The 20,000-nt window shown below is 50.5% G+C and overlaps 1 protein-coding gene across 1 annotated transcript in view; it reads left to right on the top strand.

The window, feature by feature from the left end:
- LOC118380010 (extracellular matrix organizing protein FRAS1-like) overlaps window positions 1–20,000 on the top strand; it is a 423,703-nt gene that overhangs the window by 262,213 nt on the left and 141,490 nt on the right. The window contains 8 exon segments of the mRNA XM_052462665.1: window positions 2,305–2,406; window positions 2,560–2,778; window positions 4,425–4,553; window positions 4,556–4,586; window positions 5,500–5,687; window positions 13,306–13,422; window positions 13,631–13,745; window positions 15,845–15,982. Of these exon segments, the coding sequence (XP_052318625.1) occupies window positions 2,305–2,406; window positions 2,560–2,778; window positions 4,425–4,553; window positions 4,556–4,586; window positions 5,500–5,687; window positions 13,306–13,422; window positions 13,631–13,745; window positions 15,845–15,982 (1,039 nt within the window).

Genomic DNA, 20,000 nt, shown 5'->3' with positions numbered 1-20,000 from the left:
AAACCTAGAGGCCTGCTGAGCCCTCTCTATAAACCTAGGGAACCACTGAGCCCTCTCTATAAACCTAGGGAACCACTGAGCCCTCTCTATAAACCTAGGGGCCTGCTGAGCCCTCTCTATAAACCTAGGGGCCTGCTGAGCCCTCTCTATAAACCTAGGGAACCACTGAGCCCTCTCTATAAACCTAGGGAACCACAGCCCTCTCTATAAACCTAGAGACCTGCTGAGCCCTCTCTATAAACCTAGGGAAGCACTGAGCCCTCTCTATAAACCTAGGGGCCTGCTGAGCCCTCTCTATAAACCTAGAGGCCTGCTGAGCCCTCTCTATAAACCTAGGGAACCACTGAGCCCTCTCTATAAACCTAGAGACCTGCTGAGCCCTCTCTATAAACCTAGGGAACCACTGAGCCCTCCCTATAAACCTAGGGAACCACTGAGCCCTCTCTATAAACCTTGAGGCCTGCTGAGCCCTCTCTATAAACCTAGGGAACCACTGAGCCCTCTCTATAAACCTAGGGAACCACTGAGCCCTCTCTATAAACCTAGAGGCCTGCTGAGCCCTCTCTATAAACCTAGGGAACCACTGAGCCCTCCCTATAAACCTAGGGAACCACTGAGTACTCTCTATAAACCTAGGGAACCACTGAGCCCTCTCTATAAACCTAGAGGCCTGCTGAGCCCTCTCTATAAACCTAGGGAACCACTGAGCCCTCTCTATAAACCTAGGGAACCACTGAGCCCTCTCTATAAACCTAGGGAACCACTGAGCCCTCTCTATAAACCTAGGGAACCACTGAGCCCTCCCTATAAACCTAGGGAACCACTGAGCCCTCTCTATAAACCTAGGGAACCACTGAGCCCTCTCTAGTATGGACCTGCACAGAACAGTGCTCTAGGTACAACAATGAACAGTTATTTATAATGGACCTGTACAGAACGGTGCTTCAGGGACAACAATGTAGCCTGATGCAGAGTTGGACAATACAACTCTGCAGGGAGAACAAGGTACTTAATTCACAGTCCACAGGGATCACAATGTAGCCTGTTGCAGAGTTGGACAATACAACTCTGCAGGGAGAACAAGGTACTTAATTCACAGTCCACAGGGATCACAATGTATAACTATTTAGCGTTGAGCACAGAGTAGCACAGGAAATGTAGGCTACTTGATTTACGGGGACACAGCATTGTACAGAACATGTCTCTGAATGGGGAGAACAATGTACACGATTTAGTGGGGAGCAGAGTAGGACGCTACATCTCTTCAGGGAGGTGTAGAAGCTGTTCAGGAGCCTGTTGGTGTCAGACTTTTTCCAGGCCTTCCTCTCACACCGCCTGGTATAGAGGTCATGGATGGCACGGAGCTCGGCCCCAGTGATGTACCGGGCCCTTTGTAGCGCCATGCGATCGATGGCGGTGCTGTTGCCGTACCAAGCGGTGATGCAGCCAGTCAAGATGCTCTCGACTGTGCCAAATCTTTTTAACTTCCTGAGTGGGACGAAGCCCTGTCGTGCCTTCTTCATGACTGTGAGACGACCATTTGTTTTGGACGTGAAGCTCTCGACCCGCTCCACTGCAGCCCCGTCGACGTGGATGGGGGCGTGGCTCGCAGTCAGCTCCTTGGTCTTACTGACGTGGAGGGAGAGGTTGTTGTCCCGGCAACACACTTCCAGCTCACTGACCTCCTTCCCGTAGGCTGTCTCGTCGTCGCCGGTGATCAGGCCTACCACCGTCGTGTCGTCAGGGAACTTAATGATGGTGTTGGAGTCGTGTGTGGCAACGCAGGCGTGGGTGAACAGGGAGTTCAGAAGGGGGCTAAGAACGCACCCCAGAGTGACCCCCGTGTTCAGGATCAGCATGTGTTTTTGCCTACCCTCGTAACCTGGGAGCGGCCCGTCAGGAAGTCCAGGATCCAGTTGCAGAGGAGGTGTTTAGTCCCAGGGTCCTGAGCTTAGTGATGAGCTTTGAGGACACTATGGTGTTGAACGCTGATCTGTAGTCGATAAACAGCATGTTGCCCTTGTTTCAGGATGCTGTAGTGGTGTTCTGCCACCTATAGTAGTAGTGGGCTGCCATTCCATTTCCTGGTTTAATTGGGTTATAGAGTTGAATCGGATAAACATTAGATCTGACCTCTTCTCTACCTCATTCTTGTGTCGATAATGTTATTGTCTCTTATTTTTTGTTTCGTTGCTATTATTTTCTTTAACTTCAAACGTCAACATCAAGTTGAGTGAAAAGCAAAGTGTCGTGTTACAACTCTTACAACAACCAATCAGTTATTAAGACCCTCCTCTCTCACAGGCCCCGCAGATTCTTACCCTCAATCCTTTGCTGGTGAACGGAGGAAAGACGTCGGTCATCTCCAAGACCGTGCTTCAGATTGACGACCCAGACAACCCTCAGGTGTGTGTGTGTGTGTGTGTGTGTGTGTGTGTGTGTGTGTGTGTGTGTGTGTGTGTGTGTGTGTGTGTGTGTGTGTGTGTGTGTGTGTGTGTGTGTGTGTGTGTGTGTGTGTGTGTGTCTGTATGTATATCTAAACATATGTCCTCTTCTCAGGACGTCCTGGTCACGGTCCTGGACCCGCCCCAACATGGCCGTCTGACCCGTCTCCACGGCGACCGGGCGCTGAGCCAATTCAAGATGGAGGAGTTGTCACGGGAACAGGTGCAGTACCTCCACGACGGGTCGCTGGGGAAACGGGACAGGATACTGCTACAGGTCAACGATGGACACAGCTACCAGAACATTCTACTGCAGATCAACATCAATCAGAAGGTAGGAAGGGAGGGAGGGAGGGAGGGAGGGAGGGAGGGAGGGAGGGAGGAGGGAGGGAGGGAGGGAGGGAGGGAGGGGGAGGGAGGGAGGGGAGGGAGGAATAAGGAAGGAAGGAAGGCAGGGAGGGAGGGAGGAATAAGGGAGGGAGGGAGGGAGGGAGGGAGGGAGGGAGGAGGGAGGGAGGAATAAGGAAGGGTAGGGAGGAAGGAAGGAAGGTAGGGAGGGGAGGGAGGGGTAGGGAGGGAAGGAAGGAAGGAAGGAAGGAAGGCAGGGAGGGAGGGAGGGAGGGAGGGAGGGAGGGAGGGAGGGAGGGAGGGATAAGGAAGGAAGGAAGGAAGGAAGGAAGGCAGGGAGGGAGGGAGGGAGGGAGGGAGGGAGGGAGGGAGGGAGGGAGGGAGGACTTTGTATGTTTTTGCATGACTTTGTCAGGTTATGTCATGCTGAATGAGTAAATACAAATACTGTGATATTTTATCATAAACTATTAGCTGTTAGTAGGAAGTTATGAGACCACCGTGAGAGAGGTGCTTCTCTCCTCCCCAAAGCTCTTCTCTCCCCCCACCTTGGGCGAGGCAGGATCTGCCCATTGTTGGTACTGTAGTTGTCTAGACATATGGAAGACAGACACACAGAGGCAGACATACAGGTCTCTTGGGCCTCGTTCACACCCTGCTACCCTCCATTGTGTTCATCTCTACTCCTATACCGTGATCCCCTACAGGTCTAGTCTGTCGACCCATCCCCCTGCATCATGTTACACACACACACACACATACACACACACACACACACACACATACTAATAACATCTGCTAGCCGTGTGACCAATAACATCTGCTAACCATGTGACCAATAACATCTGCTGACCATGTGGCCAATAACATCTGCTAACCATGTGACCAATAACATCTGCTAACCATGTGACCAATAACATCTGCTAACCATGTGACCAATAACATCTGCTAACCATGTGACCAATAACATCTGCTAACCATGTGACCAATAACATCTGCTAACCATGTGACCAATAACATCTGCTAACCATGTGACCAATAACATCTGCTAACCATGTGACCAATAACATTTGATTTGATATTAAGATGCATATTGATTAATTAAAAGGAGGTCATGTCACGCTCTCCTCTCTTCCACTCTATAAATCAATATCACTCCTTCCTCCTCCTGAAGGAATACATCCTGAAGTCCTGCAGCATCAGCCAAGGACCCCACCCACCAACCCACCCACCCACCCACCCACCCACCCACCCACCCACCACCCACCCACCCACCAACCCACCCACCCACCCACCCACCCACCACCCACCAACCCACCCACCCACCCACCCACCCACCCACCCACCCACCCACCCACCAACCCACCAACCCACCCACCCACCAACCCACCCACCAACCCACCCACCCACCCACCCACCCACCAACCACCCACCCACCCACCCACCCACCCACCACCCACCCACCCACCCACCCACCAACCCACCCACCCACCCACCAACCCACCAATTCAGCAGAAGTACCCAATGGGTATCAGGCTGAGTAACTGAATTGAATTACAGTACTTTGAAACAACACCATGTCATTTGAAAATAATAAATAATAATAGTTACATACTGCATCTGGTGTTACAGCTTACCCAGGCTCGTCGTGTTCTGTCGGTGCCCGTCGCGTGGGTGAGAGAGGGAGGCATGGTACGGTTGGGGAAGAGGTATCTGAGGACAGAGTATCAGGGTGCCAGCGATGACCAGATCGTCTACACCATATAGCGCGCTCCAAAGGAAGCCCCAAATATGGTATGGTACATAACGTTAACCCCCTCCAAAAAAACATGCTCATGTTTCTGCTTACTCACAATGATGCTAATTTGACTTTCTGACTCTGTCTTCCCTCCCACATCTCTCTCAAACCATTAATTACCCCCCCTCTCCCCTTTACCCTCTCTCTCTCCCTTCCTGATTCTCTCTCTCCCCTCTCCTCTCTTATCACCCCCCTCCCTCTCCTCTCTTACCATCTCTCTCTCCCTTCCTGATTCTCTCTCCCCTCTCCTCTCTCCTCTCTTATCACCCCCCTCCCTCTCCTCTCTTACCATCTCTCTCTCCCTTCCTGATTCTCTCTCCCCTCTCCTCTCTTACCATCTCTCTCCCTTCCTGATTCTCTCTCCCCTCTCCTCTCTTACCATCTCTCTCTCCCTTCCTGATTCTGTCTCCCCTCTCCTCTCTTACCCTCTCTCTCTCCCTTCCTGATTCTCTCTCCCCTCTCCTCTCTTACCATCTCTCTCTCCCTTCCTGATTCTCTCTCCCCTCTCCTCTCTTACCATCTCTCTCTCCCTTCCTGATTCTCTCTCCCCTCTCCTCTCTTACCATCTCTCTCTCCCTTCCTGATTCTCTCTCCCCTCTCCTCTCTTACCATCTCTCTCTCCCTTCCTGACTCTCTCCCCTCTCCTCTCTTATCACCCCCTCCCTCTCCTCTCTTACCCTCTCTCTCTCCCTTCCTGATTCTCTCTCCCCTCTCCTCTCTTACCATCTCTCTCTCCCTTCCTGATTCTCTCTCCCCTCTCCTCTCTAATCACCCCTCGCTCTGCCCTTTACCATCTCTCTCTCTCTCCCTTCCTGACTCTCTCCCCCCTCTCCTCTCTTACCACCCCTCCCCATTCTCTCTCTCCCCCTCTCCTCCCTTCCTGATTCTCTCTCTCCCTCTCCCTTCCAGGTAAAGTGGTGTTGGTGCCCATGCCAGCCGACGGCCCGGTGGAAGGCTGGCAGCCCTCGCCCGATGACAGGAGCTCTACCCCAACCTCCTCCTTCACTCAGCAGGATGTGAATGAGGGCACCGTGTGGTACAAACACTTTGGCGCTGCCGGGTCCAGTGGGCCTCAAGGAGACACCTTACAGTTCCAGGTGAGTGGGGGCTGTGTTGGAGGCATTTATTATTATTTGACCTTTATTTAACTACCATGTCAGCTCTAACCACTAGGCCACCTGCCACCCCAGCCTTACCCACCTGCCTGCCAGCCTTACCCACCTGCCTGCCAGCCTTACCCACCTGCCTGCCAGCCTTACCCACCTGCCTGCCAGCCTTACCCACCTGCCTGCCAGCCTTACCCACCTGCCACCCCAGCCTTACCCACCTGCCACCCCAGCCTTACCCACCTGCCTGCCAGCCTACCCACCTGCCTGCCAGCCTTACCCACCTGCCTGCCAGCCTTACCCACCTGCCACCCCAGCCTTACCCACCTGCCACCCCAGCCTTACCCACCTGCCTGCCAGCCTTACCCACCTGCCACCCCAGCCTTACCCACCTGCCTGCCAGCCTTGCCCACCTGCCACCCCAGCCTTACCCACCTGCCTGCCAGCCTTACCCACCTGCCACCCCAGCCTTACCCACCTGCCTGCCAGCTGGCCTGTCTGCCACCCCAGCCTTACCACCTGCCACCCCAGCCTTACCCACCTGCCTGCCAGCTGGCCTGTCTGCCACCCCAGCCTTACCCACCTGCCACCCCAGCCTTACCCACCTGCCTGCCAGCTGGCCTGTCTGCCACCCCAGCCTTACCCACCTGCCACCCCAGCCTTACCCACCTGCCACCCCAGCCTTACCCACCTGCCTGCCAGCTGGCCTGTCTGCCACCCCAGCCTTACCCACCTGCCACCCCAGTCTTACCCACCTGCCACCCCAGCTGGCCTGTCTGCCTGTTCTCAGGTTCACAAACAACCCAACTAACTCTCTCTCTCTGTTTAGTTTTTCTACCTGCATGTCTTTTCTTCCTTCCTGTCTTCCTCCACTTTGTTTTCAAATCTTGTTTCTCTCTTATTTCACCTTGTCTTCTTTCTCCCTGTAGTTCTTTCTTCTCTTCATCCATTCTCCTCTGCGAATCCCAAATTATTTCTCCCTCTGCTGTCTTCTCCATTCATTGCCCTGAAATTGTATCCCTCCCCTCCCTTCCTCCTCCACCCCTCCTACACATACATCCCCTCTCTTTCTCTCTCTCTCTCTCTCTCTCTCTCTCTCTCTCTCTCTCTCTCTCTCTCTCTCTGTCTCTCTGTCTCTCTTCTCACTCTCTCGCTCTCTCGCTCTCTCGCTCTCTCTCTCTCTCTAATCTCTATGTATATCTATCTCTCGTTTATATCTATATATATATATATATAATAATGTAATATATATTGTATATATATATGTATATATATATAATATATATATGTTTATATAATAATAATAATAATCTCTATAATATGTAGACAATCTCTCGCTCTCTTCTGTCTCGCTTCTGCTCTCTCTCGCTCTCTCTCGCTCTCTCTCGCTCTCTCTCTCTCTCTCTCTCGCTCTCTCGCTCTCTCTCTCTCACTGTCTAAAGGTATAACCCTGTCTAAAGGTATAACCCTGTCTAAAGGTATAACCCTGTCTAAAGATATAACCCTGTCTAAAGGTATAACCCTGTCTAAAGGTATAACCCTGTCTAAAGATATAACCCTGTCTAAAGGTATAACCCTGTCTAAAGGTATAACCCTGTCTAAAGGTATAACCCTGTCTAAAGGTATAACCCTGTCTAAAGGTATAACCCTGTCCTGTCTAAAGGTATAACCCTGTCTAAAGGTATAATAACCCTGTCTAAAGGTATAACCCTGTCTAAAGGTATAACCCTGTCTAAAGGTATAACCCTGTCTAAAGGTATAACCCTGTCTAAAGGTATAACCCTGTCTAAAGGTATAACCCTGTCCTGTCTAAAGGTATAACCCTGTCTAAAGGTATAACCCTGTCTAAAGGTATAACCCTGTCTAAAGATATAACCCTGTCTAAAGGTATAACCCTGTCTAAAGGTATAACCCTGTCTAAAGGTATAAGTCCTTCTACCTGTTACAGTCCTTCTACCCTGTTACGGTCCTTCTACCCTGTTACGGTCCTTCTACCTGTTACAGTCCTTCTACCCTGTTACGGTCCCTCTACCCTGTTACAGTCATTCTACCTGTTACGGTCCTTCTACCCTGTTACCTTCCTCTATCCTGTTACAGTCCTTCTACCTGTTACGGTCCTTCTACCCTGTTACCTTCCTCTATCTTGTTACAGTCCTTCTAACCTGTTACGGTCCTTCTACCCTGTTACAGTCCTTCTACCTGTTACGGTCCTTCTACCCTGTTACCTTCCTCTACCCTGTTACAGTCCTTCTACCTGTTACGGTCCTTCTACCCTGTTACCTTCCTCTACCCTGTTACGGTCCTTCTCACCTGTTACGGTCCTTCTACCCTGTTACAGTCCCTCTACCCCGTTACGGTCCCTCTACCCCGTTACGGTCCCTCTACCCTGTTACGGTCCTTCTCACCTGTTACGGTCCTTCTACCCTGTTACGGTCCTTCTCACCTGTTACGGTCCTTCTCACCTGTTCGGTCATTCTCACCTGTTACGGTCCTTCTCACCTGTTACGGTCCTTCTCACCTGTTACGGTCCTTCTCACCTGTTACGGTCCTTCTAACCTGTTACGGTCCCTCTCACCTGTTACGGTCCCTCTACCCTGTTACGGTCCTTGTAACCTGTTACGGTCCTTCTAACCTGTTACGGTCCCTCTCACCTGTTACAGTAGCTCTACCCTGTTACGGTCCTTCTCACCTGTTACGGTCCTTCTCACCTGTTATGGTCCTTCTACCCTGTTACCCTCCTTCTACCCTGTTACGGTCCTTCTCACCTGTTACGGTCATTCTCACCTGTTACGGTCCTTCTCACCTGTTACAGTCCTTCTAACCTGTTACGGTCATCCTACCCTGTTACGGTCCTTCTAACCTGTTACGGTCCTTCTAACCTGTTTACGGTCCTTCTACCCTGTTACGGTCCTTCTAACCTGTTACGGTCTTTCTAACCTGTTACGGTCCCTCTAACCTGTTACGATCCTTCTCACCTGTTACAGTCCCTCTACCCTGTTACGGTCCCTCTACCCTGTTACGGTCCTTCTCACCTGTTACGGTCCTTCTAACCTGTTACGGTCCCTCTACCCTGTTACGGTCCTTCTCACCTGTTACAGTCCCTCTACCCTGTTACGGTCCTTCTCACCTGTTACGGTCCTTCTACCCTGTTACGGTCCTTCTCCCCTGTTACGGTCCTTCTACCCTGTTACGGTCCTTCTACCCTGTTACGGTCCCTCTACCCTGTTACGGTCCTTCTAACCTGTTACGGTCCTTCTACCCTGTTACGGTCCCTCTACCCTGTTACGGTCCTTCTACCCTGTTACGGTCCCTCTACCCTGTTACGGTCCTTCTCACCTGTTACAGTCCCTCTACCCTGTTACGGTCCTTCTCACCTGTTACGGTCCTTCTACCCTGTTACGGTCCTTCTCACCTGTTACGGTCATTCTCACCTGTTACAGTCCTTCTACCCTGTTACGGTCCCTCTACCCTGTTACGGTCCTTCTCACCTGTTACGGTCCTTCTACCCTGTTACAGTCCCTCTACCCCGTTACGGTCCCTCTACCCCGTTACGGTCCCTCTACCCTGTTACGGTCCTTCTCACCTGTTACGGTCCTTCTACCCTGTTACGGTCCTTCTCACCTGTTACGGTCCTTCTAACCTGTTACGGTCCTTCTCACCTGTTACGGTCCTTCTCACCTGTTACGGTCCTTCTCACCTGTTACGGTCCTTCTAACCTGTTACGGTCCTTCTAACCTGTTACGGTCCTTCTAACCTGTTACGGTCCTTCTAACCTGTTACGGTCCTTGTAACCTGTTACGGTCCTTCTAACCTGTTACGGTCCCTCTCACCTGTTACAGTCCCTCTACCCTGTTACGGTCCTTCTCACCTGTTATGGTCCTTCTACCCTGTTATGGTCCTTCTACCCTGTTACCCTCCTTCTACCCTGTTACGGTCCTTCTCACCTGTTACGGTCATTCTCACCTGTTACGGTCCTTCTCACCTGTTACAGTCCTTCTAACCTGTTACGGTCATCCTACCCTGTTACGGTCCTTCTAACCTGTTACGGTCCTTCTAACCTGTTTACGGTCCTTCTACCCTGTTACGGTCCTTCTAACCTGTTACGGTCTTTCTAACCTGTTACGGTCCCTCTAACCTGTTACGATCCTTCTCACCTGTTACAGTCCCTCTACCCTGTTACGGTCCCTCTACCCTGTTACGGTCCTTCTCACCTGTTACGGTCCTTCTAACCTGTTACGGTCCCTCTACCCTGTTACGGTCCTTCTCACCTGTTACGGTCCTTCTACCCTGTTACGGTCCTTCTCACCTGTTACGGTCCTTCTCACCTGTTACAGTCCTTCTACCCTGTTACGGTCCCTCTACCCTGTTACGGTCCTTCTACCCTGTTACGGTCCCTCTACCCTGTTACGGTCCCTCTACCCTGTTACGGTCCCTCTAACCTGTTACGGTCCCTCTACCCTGTTACGGTCCTTCTACCCTGTTACGGTCCTTCTAACCTGTTACGGTCCCTCTCACCTGTTACAGTCCCTCTACCCTGTTACGGTCCTTCTCACCTGTTATGGTCCTTCTACCCTGTTACGGTCCTTCTCACCTGTTACGGTCCTTCTCACCTGTTACAGTCCTTCTACCCTGTTACGGTCCTTCTACCCTGTTACGGTCCTTCTCACCTGTTACGGTCCTTCTAACCTGTTACGGTCCTCCTACCCTGTTACGGTCCTTCTAACCTGTTACGGTCTTTCTAACCTGTTACGGTCCCTCTAACCTGTTACGATCCTTCTCACCTGTTACAGTCCCTCTACCCTGTTACGGTCCCTCTACCCTGTTACGGTCCTTCTCACCTGTTACGGTCCTTCTAACCTGTTACGGTCCCTCTACCCTGTTACGGTCCTTCTCACCTGTTACAGTCCCTCTACCCTGTTACGGTCCTTCTCACCTGTTACGGTCCTTCTCACCTGTTACAGTCCTTCTACCCTGTTACGGTCCCTCTACCCTGTTACGGTCCTTCTACCCTGTTACGGTCCCTCTACCCTGTTACGGTCCTTCTACCTGTTACGGTCCCTCTAACCTGTTACGGTCCCTCTACCCTGTTACGGTCCTTCTACCCTGTTACGGTCCCTCTACCCTGTTACGGTCCTTCTCACCTGTTACAGTCCTCTACCCTGTTACGGTCCTTCTCACCTGTTACGGTCCTTCTACCCTGTTACGGTCCTTCTCACCTGTTACGGTCCTTCTCACCTGTTACAGTCCTTCTACCCTGTTACGGTCCCTCTACCCTGTTACGGTCCTTCTCACCTGTTACGGTCATTCTACCCTGTTACAGTCCCTCTACCCCGTTACGGTCCCTCTACCCCGTTACGGTCCTTCTACCTGTTACGGTCCCTCTACCCTGTTATGGTCCCTCTACCCTGTTACGGTCCTTCTCACCTGTTACGGTCCTTCTCACCTGTTACGGTCATTCTCACCTGTTACGGTCCATCTCACCTGTTACGGTCCTTCTCACCTGTTACGGTCCTTCTCACCTGTTACGGTCCTTCTAACCTGTTACGGTCCCTCTCACCTGTTACGGTCCCTCTACCCTGTTACAGTCCTTCTACCCTGTTACGGTCCTTCTCACCTGTTACGGTCCTTCTCACCTGTTACAGTCATTCTACTACCCTGTTACGGTCCCTCTACCCTGTTACGGTCCTTCTACCCTGTTACGGTCCCTCTACCCTGTTACGGTCCTTCTACCCTGTTACGGTCCCTCTAACCTGTTACGGTCCCTCTACCCTGTTACGGTCCTTCTACCCTGTTACGGTCCCTCTACCCTGTTACGGTCCTTCTCACCTGTTACAGTCCCTCTACCCTGTTACGGTCCTTCTCACCTGTTACGGTCCTTCTACCCTGTTACGGTCCTTCTCACCTGTTACGGTCCTTCTCACCTGTTACAGTCCTTCTACCCTGTTACGGTCCCTCTACCCTGTTACAGTCCCTCTACCCCGTTACGGTCCCTCTACCCCGTTACGGTCCTTCTACCTGTTACGGTCCCTCTACCCTGTTACGGTCCTTCTCACCTGTTATGGTCCCTCTACCCTGTTACGGTCCTTCTCACCTGTTACGGTCCTTTCCACCTGTTACGGTCATTCTCACCTGTTACGGTCCATCTCACCTGTTACGGTCCTTCTCACCTGTTACGGTCCTTCTCACCTGTTACGGTCCTTCTAACCTGTTACGGTCCCTCTCACCGTTACGGTCCCTCTACCCTGTTACGGTCCTTCTAACCTGTTACGGTCCTTGTAACCTGTTACGGTCCTTCTAACCTGTTACGGTCCCTCTCACCTGTTACAGTCCCTCTACCCTGTTACGGTCCTTCTCACCTGTTACGGTCCTTCTCACCTGTTATGGTCCTTCTACCCTGTTACCCTCCTTCTACCCTGTTACGGTCCTTCTCACCTGTTACGGTCATTCTCACCTGTTACGGTCCTTCTCACCTGTTACAGTCCTTCTAACCTGTTACGGTCATCCTACCCTGTTACGGTCCTTCTAACCTGTTACGGTCCTTCTAACCTGTTTACGGTCCTTCTACCCTGTTACGGTCCTTCTAACCTGTTACGGTCCTTCTCACCTGTTACGGTCCCTCTAACCTGTTACGATCCTTCTCACCTGTTACAGTCCCTCTACCCTGTTACGGTCCCTCTACCCTGTTACGGTCCTTCTCACCTGTTACGGTCCTTCTAACCTGTTACGGTCCTTCTACCCTGTTACGGTCCTTCTAACCTGTTACGGTCCTTCTCACCTGTTACAGTCCTTCTAACCTGTTACGGTCATCCTACCCTGTTACGGTCCTTCTAACCTGTTACGGTCCTTCTAACCTGTTTACGGTCCTTCTACCCTGTTACGGTCCTTCTAACCTGTTACGGTCCTTCTCACCTGTTACGGTCCCTCTAACCTGTTACGATCCTTCTCACCTGTTACAGTCCCTCTACCCTGTTACGGTCCCTCTACCCTGTTACGGTCCTTCTCACCTGTTACGGTCCTTCTAACCTGTTACGGTCCCTCTACCCTGTTACGGTCCTTCTCACCTGTTACGGTCCTTCTACCCTGTTACGGTCCTTCTCACCTGTTACGGTCCTTCTCACCTGTTACAGTCCTTCTACCCTGTTACGGTCCCTCTACCCTGTTACGGTCCTTCTACCTGTTACGGTCCCTCTACCCTGTTACGGTCCCTCTACCCTGTTACGGTCCCTCTACCCTGTTACGGTCCCTCTACCCTGTTACGGTCCCTCTACCCTGTTACGGTCCTTCTCACCTGTTACAGTCCCTCTACCCTGTTACGGTCCTTCTCACCTGTTACGGTCCTTCTACCCTGTTACGGTCCTTCTCACCTGTTACGGTCCTTCTCACCTGTTACAGTCCTTCTACCCTGTTACGGTCCCTCTAACCTGTTACGGTCCTGCTACCTCCTTCTACCCTGTTACGGTCCCTCTACCCTGTTACCCTCCCTCTACCCTGTAACCCTCCTTCTACCCTGTTACAGTCCTTACATAATAGTAGTTATATACAGTATGCTGAATCTTGCTGATGATAAAGGTTTGTTGTGATGATTCAAAATCGCCTCCTCTTCTTCCAGGTGACCAGTGAGGGTTCTCCAGACACGCTGAGTGATGCTCAGACCCTCACCATCGGAGTGATGCCTGAACTCCCAGGGTTCCCCCAGCTAGCACCTGCCTGTGACCTGCGCATGACTGTAAGGGAGAAACAGGGCTAGGGGGGAAATCTCCCTGTGGCATAGGCACCAATGATGTGTGTGTGTGTGTGTGTGTGTGTGTGTGTGTGTGTGTGTGTGTGTGTGTGTGTGTGTGTGTGTGTGTGTGTGTGTGTGTGTGTGTGTGTGTGTGTGTGTGTGTGTGTGTGTGTGTGTGTGTGTGTGTGTGTGTGTGTGTGTGTCCATGCAGGCTCTGGAAGATCGTGTGACCGTGCTAACACCCACAGATTTGTCCTTTGTGGACTCTGCGACTCCCAGTGAAAAGCTGGTCTACAACATCACCAGGCCCCTACCTCAGGAACAAGGTAATCTACACACACACACACACACACAAATACAGTACATCCATCTCACACACACTTCTCAATACAGGAGCGGACAGGAGGGGACAGGAGCAGACAGGAGGGGACAGGAGCAGACAGGAGCAGACAGGAGGGGACAGGAGGGAACAGGAGCAGACAGGAAGGGACAGGAGGGGACAGGAGGGAACAGGAGCAGACAGGAAGGGACAGGAGGGGACAGGAGCGGACAGGAGGGGACAGGAGGGGACAGGAGCAGACAGGAGGGGACAGGAGCAGACAGGAGGGGACAGGAGCAGACAGGAGGGGACAGGAGCAGACAAGAGGGGACAGGAGCAGACAGGAGGGGACAGGAGCAGACAGGAGGGGACAGGAGCGGACAGGAGGGGACAGGAGCGGACTGGAGCAGACAGGAGGGGACAGGAGCAGACAGGAGGGGACAGGAGCGGACAGGAGCAGACAGGAGGGGACAGGAGCAGACAGGAAGGGACAGGAGGGGACAGGAGCAGACGGGAGGGGACTGGAGCAGACAGGAGGGGACAGGAGCAGACAGGAGGGGACAGGAGCAGACAGGAGGGGACAGGAGCGGACAGGAGGGGACAGGAAGGGACAGGAGCAGACAGGAGGGGACAGGAAGGGACAGGAGCAGACAGGAGGGGACAGGAGCAGACAGGAGGGGACAGGAGCAGACAGGAGGGGACAGGAAGGGACAGGAGCGGACATGAGCAGACAGGAGGGGACAAGAGTGGACAGGATGGGACAGGAGCGGACAGGAGGGGACAGGAGGGGACAGGAGCGGACAGGAGCAGACAGGAGGGGACAGGAGCGGACAGGAGGGGACAGGAGGGGACAGGAGCGGACAGGAATGGCAAGAATATGGCACCACAACAAACCTGCCAAGAGAGGGCCACCCACCAAAACTCATGGACCAGGCAAGGAGGGCATTAATCAGAGAGGCAACAAAGAGACCAAAGATAACCCTGAAGGAGCTGCAAAGCTCCACAGTGGAGATTGGAATATCTGTCTATATGACCACTTTAAGTCGTACACTCCACAGAGCTGGGCTTTACGGAAGAGTGGCCAGAAAAAAGCCATTGCTTAAAGAAAAAAATAAACAAACACGTTTGGTGTTCACCGAAAGGCATGTCGGAGACTCCCCAAACATACGGAAGAAGGTACTCTGGTCAGACGAAAATTTAGCTTTTTGGGCATTAAGAAAAACACTGTCTGGCGCAAACCCAACACCTCTCATCATCCTGAGAATCCCATCCCCACAGTGAAGCATGGTGGTGGCAGCATCATGTTGTGGAGATGTTTTTCATCAGCAGGGACTGGGAAACTGGTCAGAATTGAAGGAATGATGGATGGCGCTAAATACCGGGAAATTCTTGAGGGAAACCTGTTTCAGTCTTCAAGAGATGTGACACTGGGACAGAGGTTCACCTTCCAGCAGGACAATGACCCTAAGCAACACTCGAGTGGTTTAAGGGGAAACATTTAAATGTATTAGAATGCCCTAGTTAATCCAATTGAGAATCTGTGGTATGACTTGAAGGTTGCTGTACACCAGCGGAACCCATCCTACTTGAAGGAGCTGGAGCAGTTTTGGCTTGAAGAATGGGCAAAAATCCCAGTGGCTAGATGTGCCAAGCTTATAGAGACATACCCCAAGAGACTTGCAGCTGTAAATGCTGAGAAAGGTGGCTCTACAAAGTATTGACTTGGGGGGGGTGAATCGTTATGCACGCTCAAGTTTTCTGTTTTTTTTGTCTTATTTCTTGTTTGTTTCACAATAAAAAAAGATGTTGCATCTTCAAAGTGGTAGGCATGTTGTGTAAATCACATGATACAAACCCTCCAAAAATATATTTTAATTCCAGGCAACAAAATAGGAAAAATGCCAAGGAGGCTGAATACTTTCGCTACCAGTCCAGCTCGAAATCTGATTTTAAAATAACTCTTACCCTTAGCCACTAAACCTAACCTTTACTTAAATTGATACCAAAAATCTATTTCAGCCAATTTTCAGCCAATTTTGACTTCGTAGCTTGTACACGTATTAGGAAGCCCCGAACACGGGATCCATAATAAACTGACGTCCTCAGGTTCCGTGGAACATCGTGACAGACCCTACAACTCAGTGTCCTTCTTCACCCAAGCTGACATCAACCAGGGCCGGATCCAGTACCGCCCTCCGCAGGCCCCCTCTCACCTCCAGGAGCTCTACCAATACTCCTTCACTGGTGAGTAAACACCAACGACTGTATATATACGACAAAGCCATCGAACGCGACACTCATTCCTATGTGTATGTTCCATAGCACATTGAAGGTAAATGACGTCGGTTAAGAGGGAGTCTCATGGAGACATACCATGCGCCGTTTGAACTATTCCAGGAAGTGACTTTGCAGGCTAGCTCAGTGCTGCCCCCTCTCATTGAGCAACTGAAGTTGAAGGCCAACCTGGGTACTGCAGGCCTCCATTAGCAATCTTGTAACAACCGTCCATTAGCAACCTTATCTCCTCTGTGTGGTTTTATTTAAAAGGACATACAGTACGTCAGTTGCATTATTATCCAATTATTGGTACCATGATTGTTTTATTTTTTACAATTATTCACACAAAGATTGCCGTTCTTTCATTCACTATAATGGCGGATCCTGTTTTCCATAAACAATGCCTGCAGTACCGTGGTCGGCCTTAAACTCCCGTGGCTTCAATGAGAGGGAGCAGTCGTTCTCCTCTGGTACACACACACACACACACACACGCACACATATGCAGGCAGTGCCAGGCGCACACACACACACTGCCGAGCATGTGGTTAGATCCCCCCCCTCCCATTTCAACAAACTTTGACCCCAGTCTCTCACATTAACACAGCGTTAAATGTAAGCCAGTCGCACTCAGTGACGCTGTTGTTAACGGGCTGTAAAGTGCAACTGGGTAACCATGGCGATCCCTTGTTCATTTTTCTGTTTAGATTTCACAAAGCTCACAATATTCACACAGCTCACTGGAATGAGGTCACAGCCTCAGAAGGCTATAGGGAGGTTGGATTGTAGGTAGAACTGCTCTGTAACTGTCTCTGATGGAAAACAACTGTATGAGATGGTTTCAGGGACCTAGATTACTTCTGGTTACTGGCCCAACGGTCTAACCACTAGGCTACCTGCGTTTCAGGGACCTAGATTACTTCTGGTTACTGGCCCAACTCTCTAACCACTAGGCTACCTGCGTTTCAGGGAACTAGATTACTACTTCTGGTTACTGGCCCAACTCTCTAACCACTAGGCTACCTGCGTTTCAGGGAACTAGATTACTACTTCTGGTTACTGGCCCAACTCTCTAACCACTAGGCTACCTGCGTTTCAGGGAACTAGATTACTACTTCTGGTTACTGGCCCAACGGTCTAACCACTAGGCTACCTGCGTTTCAGGGACCTAGATGACTTATGGTTACTGGCCCAACGGTCTAACCACTAGGCTACCTGCGTTTCAGGGACCTAGATGACTTCTGGTTACTGGCCCAACGGTCTAACCACTAGGCTACCTGCGTTTCAGGGACCTAGATGACTTCTGGTTACTGGCCCAACGCTCTAATCAGTAGGCTGAATAAAGACTTGCTAAACTGTCGAAATTCATCATTTTGACATGTCCCTTCTAGGAAGATTTTAACCCACTTAATCCCAAAATGTCTCCAAGTTTGACCATCGTTGTAAAGGCCCAGTTATTGTTGCTGCTTTGACAATGTCCTTTCTGAAGAATATTATTTATATAAAATGTCATTAAGTGATGCATTTACATTATTTATGTCCCTCAATTTTAACCCAGTTATGCCCCAAAAAATATTTACCCCTTTAAAAGTGAAATGGTTCACTGCAGAGGACATCGTTTGAGTCTTCTGAACAGCCTGGTATAAAAGTCAGAGGACATCGTTTGAGTCTTCTGAACAGCCTGGTATAAAAGTCAGAGGACATCGTTTGAGTCTTCTGAACAGCCTGGTATAAAAGTCAGAGGACATCGTTTGAGTCTTCTGAACAGCCTGGTATAAAAGTCAGAGGACATCGTTTGAGTCTTCTGAACAGCCTGGTATAAAAGTCAGAGGACATCGTTTGAGTCTTCTGAACGGCCTGGTATAAAAGTCAGAGGACATCGTTTGAGTCTTCTGAACAGCCTGGTATAAAAGTCAGAGGACATCGTTTGAGTCTTCTGAACAGCCTGGTATAAAAGTCAGAGGACATCGATTGAGTCTTCTGAACAGCCTGGTATAAAAGTCAGATGACATCGTTTGAGTCTTCTGAACAGCCTGGTATAAAAGTCAGAGGACATCGTTTGAGTCTTCTGAACAGCCTGGTATAAAAGTCAGAGGACATCGTTTGAGTCTTCTGAACAGCCTGGTATAAAAGTCAGAGGACATCGTTTGAGTCTTCTGAACAGCCTGGTATAAAAGTCAGAGGACATCGTTTGAGTCTTCTGAACAGCCTGGTATAAAAGTCAGAGGACATCGTTTGAGTCTTCTGAACAGCCTGGTTTAAAAGTCAGATGACATCGTTTGAGTCTTCTGAACAGCCTGGTATAAAAGTCAGAGGACATCGTTTGAGTCTTCTGAACAGCCTGGTATAAAAGTCAGAGGACATCGTTTGAGTCTTCTGAACAGCCTGGTATAAAGTCAGATGACATCGTTTGAGTCTTCTGAACAGCCTGGTATAAAAGTCAGAGGACATCGTTTGAGTCTTCTGAACAGCCTGGTATAAAAGTCAGAGGACATCGTTTGAGTCTTCTGCACAGCCTGGTATAAAAGTCAGAGGACATCGTTTGAGTCTTCTGAACAGCCTGGTATAAAAGTCAGTCTCCTTGTCAACCCCTTTGTCCCTCATTTCATGTTAGGAAACTTGAATTTGATTAATGGTTTATTATGTGTGGAACATACTGTATGTGTAATTCCTCATTTCATGAACACCATGTGGCCCCTGCATGCTCATGAGGAGTAATGGCCGATCTTCACCTAAAACCTCAACCCTGTTATCGTCCACCCTGTTATCGTCAACTCTGTTATCGTCCACCCCTGTTATCGTCAACTCTGTTATCGTCAACTCTGTTATCGTCAACCCTGTTATCGTCAACTCTGTTATCGTCAACCCTGTTATCGTCAACTCTGTTATCGTCAACTCTGTTATCGTCAACTCTGTTATCGTCAACTCTGTTATCGTCAACTCTGTTATCGTCAACTCTGTTATCGTCAACTCTGTTATCGTCAACTCTGTTATCGTCAACTCTGTTATCGTCAACTCTGTTATCGTCAACCCTGTTCAAGGCCCAATTAACTTAATCAGTTTGATATTATATGTGAGTTTATTTGTACAAGGGATACTTAAACGATAAGACAATGTTGGACTTTAAAGAACATTTCTTTAAAGTTTGCATGTTCTAATAGGCACCACTTCGTGGAACTTACCCAGTTATTTACTTTACCTTTATCTCCATTCATGCTCTGTTTTACCTGGTAACGGTGACTTACTTTAGTAACTTAGATTGACCTCTACGTGTTTGTGGTACACAAGAAGATGGACGGAAGTTTAACAGTATTACATAGCCGTGTATTGGTCTCCCAAAATCGCTGAATATCTATTTCACAGGTATATATTATATTACCTCTGTGGCTGTGGCTTAGAGAGGAGGGCAATCATACACTTCCTCTCCACCTACCTCCGCTCGTCCTCATCTTCCTCCATTCGTCCTCATCCTTCTCCTCCTGCTCCTCTTCTCTTGCTCCTCCCTCCTCCTCCTCCTCCTCCTCTCCTCCTTTCTCTACCTCCTGCTCCTCTCCTCCTTCTCCTCTCCTCCTCCTGTTCCTCTCCCCTTCTCCTCCTCTCCTCCTTCTCCTCCTGCTCCTCTATTCCTCCTCTCTTCCTCCTCTCCTCCTCCTCTCCTCCTTCTCCTCTCCTTCTCCTGTTCCTCTCCCCCTTTTCCTCCTCTCCTCCTCCTCCTCCTGCTCCTTTCCTCCTGCTCCTGCTCCTCCTCGCCTCCCTCTCTTCCTCCTCTCCTCCTCCTCCTTCTCTTCCTCTTCCTCCTCTCCTCCTCTTCTCCTCCTCCTGTTCCTCTCCTCCTCTCTTCCTCCTCCTTCTCTTCCTCTCCCCCTTCTCCTCTTCCTGTTCCTCTCCTCCTCTCTTCCTCCTGCTCCTCTCCTCGTTCTCATCCTCCTCTCTCCTCCTCTCCTCCTCCTCCTCCGCCCCGCTCCTCTCCTCCTCTCCTCCTCCT

This window comes from Oncorhynchus keta, chromosome 14, assembly GCF_023373465.1.
Source record: "Oncorhynchus keta strain PuntledgeMale-10-30-2019 chromosome 14, Oket_V2, whole genome shotgun sequence".
NCBI classification, from domain to species: Eukaryota; Metazoa; Chordata; class Actinopteri; order Salmoniformes; family Salmonidae; genus Oncorhynchus; species Oncorhynchus keta.
Note: the sequence above shows the minus strand (reverse complement) of the source record. Positions and strands in the feature narration are given on the sequence as shown.